Raw genomic sequence first — 10,045 nt, forward strand, 5'->3', positions numbered from 1 at the left:
TCTCAAAGAGCTACTGTCGTCAAATCAAATTTATTTCAATCACGTTACGATAATCTCATCAATAAAAATTACTTTTCAGTGTCAATTTTACAAAACTGTGAATGATTCAGACTTAAATCCAGACTTAAAAAAAAAAACCCAAAAGAAACGGGACAAGAATGTGTCAACGTCAAACTAAGCCCAATAACGACATACAATAGAATCGACATACATATTAAGATAAATTCATATATTAGCTAAATATAATATATACAAATAGAATACATAGTATCTGACAGTAGTTGACAAGACGAAAAGAGACGTAAAACTTCAGTCTCTCTCTGTGGTTCCTGGTGTGCGCACCATCATTTCAGTCTCACGGTACGACCTCTGCGTGTCATTATCTGACCTTTAGCTCCGCTGTCTGCCCTCAAAGTCAATCTGGATTGGCTCAGCTGTGGAGTGACGGGGTAAACACAGGTTACAGGCAGGGTAACCTGAGTGGCTCATGACTACAGCCAAGTAACGGGAAGAAGAATACCTCAGAAGCGAATACCTCTAAAGTCACCTGGAACTACTTTATTAATACAACCCGGTGAATCTGCGGGCTCGGCGCCAAACACGTTGCGAATGGGCAAGGCAAGGACCTGGTGCGGGAACGAGGGGATGCTTAACCTGAGTCCGTTGTCATGCACGCAGGAAGAGGGAAGAATGTGGTGAACTTGGTCTGTACAGCGGAGGGGGAAGACTGGTGAGGACGGCCGAGCTCCTAAAAAAACAGAAAACGGATAAAAAGGGCGAGACGATGACAAAGACGGCGAAGGTGCGGCTCCCATCGTGAACGGCCCTCCTCTGCCCCACGTCACATGGTTCTGCTGTACTGTATGCCGGTTTTGGAGGCGATGTTGGACCAGGGGAGCAGAGAGCGCAGCAGCGACTGGGCCTGGCGGTACAGCCTCTGTGGGATGGAGCAGGGGCTCAGGCTGGCCAGGGTGGAGCCGATGTGCTGGATGTAGTCAGTGGAGAGCAGGGTTAAGGAAAAACTCACAATATTACAAGGATTCCTATTTATGTACTTCCAGTGGCTTTAATGTCTTGGCAGGTTTGCAGTTGTGCCAATGACAGGTTACACCAACACTGTAGTTAGCAGAAGCTAATGCTAACGTGCTAACTTCCAAGCCAACCAATTTGCCACAACCCCTGAGAACAATCTTAATTTTGACATACCTTACAAAGCTCTCAGATATCAGACAGTTCCACCAAACACCTTATGGTGGAAATCAGGTGCGTTAAATATTTTCAAAGTTAGCAAGAGCACTAAGCTAAAAATTAGCTCCATTATTAGCAGATTAGCAGAAGTGTGCCCACCACTACTAAAATCCTAATAACACTCATCTTATTTGGATGTTTTAATGTGATAAAATGTAAAAAAAATAAAAAATATAAAAATTCAACAATATTTTTGCACAACACTGTAACCAATCACTTTGCCTCATTTTTGCTCCAACAAAAGGATATAATATTGTCCAGGGTGGATGACCGCCGTTAATGTAGAGCACATATGTGAACCCGTCTTTGAGGACGCCGCGTATGGAGTAGTAGTAGGGAAGGTAGTGGTGCTGCCTGAAGTCCCTGTTCTCATAGAAGTGGATGGCAGTGTTGTTGGTGGTGAGGACGTGCAGGTAGATGGCCTTGCAGTGGTCCTGAGCGGTCGTCGAGATGTGCTCCTTCAGACTGTCCAGCAGTAGGGAGCCTGGAGGGTCAGAGGGGAACAAGGAGAGCCAGAGAGCACCATCAATAAAATGACAAGAAATGCCTTAGAACTCGGGGTGCACCCATAAATCGACCCTGATTTCCTCCGTTTGGGGGGCTTGACCAACACTTACACGAGAAACTGATTTTATTCCGCTTCTGGTTAATTGCACAATATTTCTCTGCCTCCGCACAAGAGCAATCAGCAATAACAGTAGGAGAACGAACAACGTTATCCGTTCTAGCAGTGTGCGTATAGGCTTTTAGGCAAAGCGGTTTGATACAGAGAGAACATCACGTCTTCAGTATCAAACTCTGACTGTGCAGGACAGAAGCCAGCAAAGGCATAGGAGACGGTCATATGGTCAGATGAGACCACAGTAGAACTCTTTGGTGTAAACTCCACTTGGCATGTTAGAAGGAAGAGGAAAGACGAGGACAATCATCTGTCACGGGATTTTGGTCAACAACCTCCTTCTCTCAGAAAGAGCACTGACCATGGGTCGTGGCCGAGTCGTCCAGCATGAAGATGACCTGAAACACAGCCAAGATAACGAAGGAGAGGCTGCATAAGAAGCACTTCATGGTTCTGGAGCGGTCCGGCCAGTCTCTAGAATCAAACCCAATAGAAAATCATTCGACGGAGCTGAAACTCTCCGTTTCCCAGCAACATCCCCAGAACCCTAAAGACCTGGAGAAGATCTGCTTGGAGGACTGGGACAAAATCCATGCTGCAGTGAGTGCAAACCTTAATAATTAAACGGGCAGAGTTATGAAAAATCTACTTTTTGTTGTAATTTTATTCCCTCTCCAAAAACAGACCTGGAGTGTTGCTTTGATTCTTTCATGCATGTTTGAGAAAACCTTTAATCTCCCATGGCAACCATTCAGCTGTGCAAAACGCCAGGAGGGACAGAGCTCCGCCTTCAAGGCGTAGCTCCTCCACAGAGCTGCACTCCCCTCCTCATCTCCGTCAGACTCTCGGGCAGCAATTAGCATCTGCTGAGCTCATTGTAGCAGCTACTTCTCAGTGCTACACTGGTAAGAACGTTGTTAAAGGGTTAATAGAGAAGCCATGTTGCAGTGACTTCCTGAAGGCGGAGTTTCAGAAAGAGCAGGAGTTTTTAAAGAGACAGAGGCCCAATTTGAAGGTGTTAAATTACAAAGTAAAATTTTATAAAGTTATATTTGATACAATGCATTTTATAACAACTGAAGTTTTCTGATTGTGATATAATATTATTCTATGCACCTGGAAAACGCATAGTACTGCACCATTATTAAAAATCATACAATGTGATTTTCTGGATTTACTATTTTTTTCTCGATTTTTCTTAATGGCCGAAAACCTGAAATACTGGCAGTGTATCAAATACTTACAATTACTTACAACCTGTACTTTAGAGTAAAATTTCAAGGAATAACACTCTACCATTTTTCCTGCATTGTGGATGTTAAATGAAAAAAAAGAAGCAACGGACAGGACATAATTTTAGCGGTTTTCGTTCCTTTTTAAGGTATGAATAATTTTATTACAATCTGGCAACAAAAATAAAAAAATGACAGTTTCATTAAATAGAAATGAATTGTAGATAACTTTAGGAGAACATGGAACTGCAACATTATAAATTCAAGTACGCTTAAAAGCACAAACATAATATTTGCATGCGTGCGACTTGAATGACAAAACATTGCCTCCAAAGAGATTGGATTGGGATTTATGTTGATATTGCAAAGTCACTGTATTATTTATCTATCAGAAACTTTCAAGACAGTCTAAATTGGTCTTCCATTTAGTATCAACCTCAGGTTCAACCAGAACTTTTAATAAAACCCATAAAAACAGGCAGCTTTGATTAAAAACAAAAATGTTTGTGGAAGCAGTTGTACCTATGCCATGTTTCCTGAACTCTTTGACCACTCCCAGGCTGAGGATGTAGGCGACCTGTGTGTCCACAGGAAAACTGGAAGCCAGGATGTCTCCATCCTAAGACACAGAAAAGATTATCAAAATCAGACATTCCTCCTGATTCTAAAACTTATAAAAGCTTATTTAATTTGTCAAGTATTTGTATTTATGCTTGGTAAAATAGTTTTTTCCACAACAACCCTAAACAAGTTTTGAGTTTTCTCTCTCATTATGACACGTACTGCCTCTCCGTCTACGCAAACTAGCCACAGGGAAGGCAAATTCTACAGATGCAAATAGCTCATAATGGAACTTAGGATGAAGAACATGGCCGAAGTGAGCGAAACAGATTTTTATGTCTGTACTCGACACAGTTTTGTTCTCACCAGGCATTTTGTCTTTCATAAAGACTCTCTCTGTCAGAGGCGTTGGGTTTATGTAATTAACACACTAAAAACAGACCATCTGACTCTTTAGACACGCGGCTGGTAGAGTCACACCTGTTCACAACATTTCCACAGAGAACAAGTTCAAACTGCTCATTCCAGCCGCGCGTTCCCTCGCGCAGCGCCGCAGGACCGACTGACCTCCTTGTGTACTTTGGTCCGGCATTTGATCTCGGCCACAATCATTCCCACGATGTTTCCTCTGAAGGTGGCAGCGAGGGAGAAGAACTTCTTGTTGGAGGTGATATCTTGATACCATGAGTCTGGGTACCTGGAGACAAATGTCGGACAGAGCGACAGATGCAAAAAATATCCACATCCCTTGGAGCTTTTTTCCCCCCATTCGTTGCACTACAACCACAAACTTCAAGGAGAACACAAATACAAGTAGCACTTTTCAGCTTTTTGTTTGTAGAATTTTTATTTTGAAAACCATGTATCATTTTCCTTCCACTTTACAGTTTTAAAATACTTTGTCAGTTTATTACATCAAATCCAATCAATTCTGTAAACAAAATGTGACATAATAATTTGAATAATTAAGTCAGCACAGTGGAGGGCACCGCTAGCTAAAAAATAAGTTGCGTTAGCAATAAACCACTATTCACAAACATTAATTTTCTAAAGTGCTGCACTGCCACAGTATTTAGCTGAAGCAAACGCTAAAGCGCTACACCAACATGGTGTTCAGTGGAAGCTAATGCTAAACTGTGACACTAACATGATATTTAGTGGAAGCTAAAGCTAAACCTAAAGTGCTACACCAACACAATATTTAATGGAAGCTATTACTAAACTAGTAGCAAACATGATATTTAGAAGAAACTAATACTAAAGCACTAACTTCAATTTCAATTATATCTACACTTGAAAGACTACAACTCTCGAGCATCAATTTAATTTTTGAAATTATTTTTAATAATGCCCTTTGATGCAGCATTTTTGTTTATAGCTTTTTCTCAACTGTTTGTACTTTATTTTGTTTTTGTATGTTTCCTGTTTGTCGTAAAGTTATTGGGGGGAGAAGGGGAAAGAATGGGAGGAGAGGAAAAGGAACTGATGCATAAGTAGTCTTACCCACTTCAGAATAAGAGCCTAAATATAAATGTCTAACTACTTAAAGAATGGCACGGAAGGTTTACAAAATAGCCAAGTGAATTAGTGCTTTAGAATTTATCTGGAAAAATGTATTTAGGGGAAGCTAACTGCACTAAACTTGTCCAAAGTTAGCAAAGGTGCTAAGCTAAAAATTAGCTCCACTATTAGTGGTTCAGCTCATTATTGCTCATCGAGCTCAATAAAGTCCACAGTAATTTCACAGTCTCTCTAAGTAGATATTAAATAGGCAAAATCAAAAATATACAATATCCCTTTTTAACAATACACTTACTGAGAAAAAAAGCTGAGAAAAATCTCTTCAAATGTAATTTTTATTTATATCATTAGAACACTTTGGACTGCTAAGCAAACAAATGTTCACTTGTTTTGCAAGGCAGAAAGTGAACCATCTGTGAAAATAAAGGTAAATAACAGATTCTCTAATTCTTGGTGGGATTTTTATGCTTCATTATTCAACATTTTGATGTGTAACAGTGGCATTTGAAAATTGTTTAGTTAGTGTGTTCTATAGCTTTGTATTTGTGTGTGTGTTTATGACGTAAAGCACTTTGAACTGCCTTGCTGCTGAAATGTGACATACAAACAAACTTGACTGATTGATTCTCAGAGAAGTTCGGAAATCATGAAGCTTACTCGATGGGGAACCAGTCACCACACAGCAGTTTGACATTCTCTATGTCATCGTGACAAAGGAAGCGGAGCTGGACTTCACTGAGAGCTGTGGGAGGCACCACGTCACTCATTCACACCTGCAGAGGTCAACACACACCACAGGGAGGTTTAGTCAGTCCGCATCAGCCTGCATTTACAGCTTCAGGATGCCTGATGGTCGCACATCAATCGCTTCCAAATATTAACTGGTTGAAGTTGCGGGATAGAGCGAGTGTTTGTGTCAACCAGGATTGCATAAGTACGCAACTTTACCAGAATAAAAAGCATAAAATGTGGATCCAACATGTCTTACATCATTTTTTTAATAAAGACAACAGGAACTTATTTCCATTTTCACCTGTTTAACTAAAACACAGTTTAGAAACCAGCAGCAAACAGTATTACGTTCAGAGATCATTACAAAAATCATTAAAACAATTAAACATTTCTAACTGATTTGTTATGCAACTACATCCTTATGTTGCAGCTGATTTCAGGAGTAGAGCAGCATAATCTGTCAGGTTAAAATAAGCAACACTTTATTTAAATGCTAAAAATAAGACAAGCAAAAACATTCATACAAATTGAACTTTTTCACGTTGTGTCAAACACACAATACATTTTTTAAAATTTGTTTTAAATTGCTTTGAAGTCCTCAGACTTGGTAAAGCGCCACACAAACGCAGGCCATTTACAAATTCAAAAGCTGAATTTATAAGCAGTTCGCTCACTCTTTAATGTCAAACTGTATGCTAGAGATTTAAAGATTTTTAATTGGAAAAATGAATGAAAACCAAACATCCATATTCCTCCATTTCTCAGGTCAGTGCTACGCTGTGTTGGATTATCTACACAAATTCCAAACAGAACACGTTGGGGTTTGTGGTCGGAACGTGACAAGACGTGAAAAAGCTCAAGAGATATGAAAACTTTTACAAAGCTCTTGATATTATGATTTTTATTTTTTTGTAAATTTGTCTCTGTGTGTTTATAGTGTACAAGTTTTCGCCCAGAGAACTTGCTAAGCCTTGGAAGACTGGAAGATTAATACCTGAACACCAACTATAAATACATAAATAAATACAGACAGACATAAATAAATAAATAAAGCTAACTTGACTTGAGTCAAGTGATGCTGGATATCTGTTCTGCATAACAGAATTATTCCGTACAACAGCAATGATGCTGAGTCAGGTTGATTTCTTTTTGTCTTTTCCTGTTTAAAAAAATATAATAATTAAGTTGAACTTTAGCATGATTATGTAAAACCCTTTGATTTTGGATGTTGTGCCGATGGAAGAATTTTTGCTCTTGCTTTTTAACTTTCACACAGTTGTTATTATACTGTTATTAAACTTTCACAAAATGGGAGAAGCCGATTAGCATCTCTAAAGCTCAAATAGTTCCAGAACTTTAACCCCAAATTCTACAGGAAGTGAACAGGAGGCTTTGTTGATACAGACAGGAACCAAATTAATCGTAACCCATCAACCATAATTAATAAGGCTCATATCTCCACCTCCAACATCTTCCTAACCACAAAGAGATATGAAGAGGAGCGACTAAAGCTAACCAGGTGGGTTAGTATTGCTGGTCAACAATTGATGATGTCATTCAGGACATGCTACTGTGGAATATCTTCTCTGCTCCCCGGAATTGAGCTGTTATAATGTCATGACAGTCATACAGCAAAGACCTTCAGTCAGAGGCCTCTTGTGATTCGCTACAAGACTGACTGCTACCGGAGGATCTTTGAAGATAATCGGATGATATAAGTTACAATATTTAATTCCCTTTTGGGATAAATAAAATATTTTTTAAAATGAATACAAGCAATGGTATAGTTGATTTTATTTTCTGGTTCTCATTAATATGCTCCCTATGGAGCTGCGGAGTTGTTTGTAACTCTGTCACAATCCGCTACAAGCATCACGAACTTCTGGCGCTTTATAAGCCTGAGCTCAGAGCAGGACAGGTGATGCATAGAGGGCTGAATAGTTTTAATCTGTCATTAAGATAAACTATTAGATAAAATCACAAAATACACACGAGCTAAGTGGGAAACCAACGCGCTGTAAAATAATGCCTTATTTTCCAATGAAGCCCAAATATCTGCCAGCTTCCACACAGGCTAACACCAAGCTAGCGCTCGGTGGCTAAGCTAACGTACCTCGTTTCAACCGTCGCACCCGGAGGAAAGTTGAGCAGCACTGAATTCCCGTGCTATCAGTCGGTTCTGTCTCTACTTCGGACACACCATGGTAACACCCCGGCTGGTTTCCAACCCTCAAAGTCGCCTCATTCCGGAGCCACTCGAACGCAAGCTGCTACCCCAGTCCCTGGCTCGGACAATCACTGGATGTTTTCTTCCTGTTTGTAACCTGACAGGCAAAGGCTTCTTCTTCTACTACATAGTTAGACTGGATCACACAATTATTGGCACTTTACTGCCACACACTGGCTGGAAGTGAAAAATGACATTTAAAAAATGTAAGAAACAGTGCTTTTCTAGTGTGACTGTAACTGTGAGCGCTTTGTTTCCTCAATATAAAGGAACTCCTGAACAAGTTCTGGTTCTGCTGGATTTTTCTTCCTGTTGCTAAACGGCTGCGACATGCTCGTGCAGCAACCTGCAGCTATCAGGCTCGGAATCTTTAAAATTCATTGCTACCAACACTGATAGATGCAGAAAATTACAATATTACATCAGATTTAATTATATTTTTTTATTCGTCTGAATAAACAAATAAATAGAAAATATGTACATTGCCAGTTCTATGGGATATAGAATGAAGTAAAAACTGTTTATTTCTGTACAGGGCCATTTTCTTGACGAACAACTTTCACCATGTTGGGTTCAGGTATTTTACAGGCACTGGGGCATCAATCCAAGCAGATTTGTTTTGAGATTGAAATTTTCACAGGTGGCATCAAGGTGTTGAAGCTCATCATTTATTTCCTGCTGATGTATCTCAAAAACCGGGATCATTAAAGGATCTCGGAGGACATGTCCATCCATAATGAGCAAACAAACAGAACTACGCACAAATGACATAGCAGAGGCCGAGACACAGACAGAAGAACAAGACAGAAGTTAAGGACACAAGAACGACAAATATGACAGATGTGGCTCTTAAAAGTGCCTTTGTGGGAGATGTAGAAAAGTGGAAATAAATTTGTCCAATGGTCTGATAAGTAAAGAAGAACCTGTTGAGAAAAAAAAGAAGCATTCAGATTTCAGTAGCTCTTTATCTCTCTTCATCTGTCTTGTCATATTAGTAGAGAACATAGACAAGTAGACTTTGGCTGTGCTGATGCAAGTTTGACTTGCCTTTAAGCCTCGAACGATACATACAAACTATACAGTAAAATCACAGTGATAGCATTACAACCAGTCATTCAGATGGATAACAGTCAAAACCTTGATTTAAGTCCAAGTCAACAAGCTAGCTGTAGAGACTGGTTTCTGCTCTATTCAGGTTATTACTATGTAGTTCTGGGCTTATCGCTCAACAAATAATAATAATAATAATAATAATAATAATAATAAATGCTAATTAATAACTTAAAAATCATACAATGTTAGTTTCTTTTTTTAATATAGTTTCTACCAGATGAAGTTTACATACAATGAAAATGACAGACCTCTCCATGCTTCGTAAGAGGGAAAAACCTCAAATATCGGCGGCGTATCAAATACTGAGTGAAATAACTCTGCAAATACAACAACAGCCAAATGGGAGGAGTGTTGATTTTGGCAAGAAAGTCAAGAAGCTGTGGATGGGAAGGTAGCAGAAATTTTCCATCACTCATAACCCCAAATAAACTTTATCACAAACGGCCACCAGCTGCTGCCTTCCCAATTCCCACTTTTAACCAACAACATATGGACATAGTTAGGCAACAAACGTTGAAATCCCGATCTCCAGTTCAGTGACTGGAGGATGATGGGAAGTTCTTTTGTACTTTTTTGCGTTTGATTTAAAACCCAAAAGTGTCTTAATAATTGAACGGTTGCCTTAATGATCTAATGGGTTTATTTGTTGCTGTGTTACATTCAAGGCCTTAAATGTAATGTAGCAACTGTGACACAAACACTGTTTCAATGGGCTAAAACATTTCCGTCCACATACTGGAACAAGGTGGTGGCAGCATTATACTGTTGGATATCTATTGTTCAGCATAGACA

General features: G+C 39.5%; 1 protein-coding gene across 2 annotated transcripts; it reads right to left on the reverse strand.

Annotated features, from left to right (window-relative positions):
• Nucleotides 1-538: 538 nt before the first annotated feature.
• naa60 (N-alpha-acetyltransferase 60, NatF catalytic subunit) lies at nucleotides 539-8,250 on the reverse strand. Of its 2 annotated transcripts, XM_032588294.1 has the most exons (7): nucleotides 8,027-8,250; nucleotides 5,839-5,954; nucleotides 4,228-4,357; nucleotides 3,622-3,718; nucleotides 1,498-1,732; nucleotides 846-998; nucleotides 539-748 (listed from the first exon to the last, which is right to left on the reverse strand). In XM_032588294.1, exons 2-7 carry the CDS (start codon nucleotides 5,946-5,948, stop codon nucleotides 667-669), a joined length of 807 nt encoding a protein of 268 aa, XP_032444185.1. In that variant the 5' UTR covers nucleotides 5,949-5,954; nucleotides 8,027-8,250; the 3' UTR covers nucleotides 539-666. The 2 variants fall into 2 exon arrangements, with proteins under 2 accessions (XP_032444185.1, XP_032444186.1); XM_032588295.1 differs by having other exon boundaries at nucleotides 704-998; nucleotides 8,027-8,249.
• Between the last annotated feature and the right edge of the window lie 1,795 nt (nucleotides 8,251-10,045).

Source organism: Xiphophorus hellerii, chromosome 16 (assembly GCF_003331165.1).
Source record: "Xiphophorus hellerii strain 12219 chromosome 16, Xiphophorus_hellerii-4.1, whole genome shotgun sequence".
NCBI classification, from domain to species: Eukaryota; Metazoa; Chordata; class Actinopteri; order Cyprinodontiformes; family Poeciliidae; genus Xiphophorus; species Xiphophorus hellerii.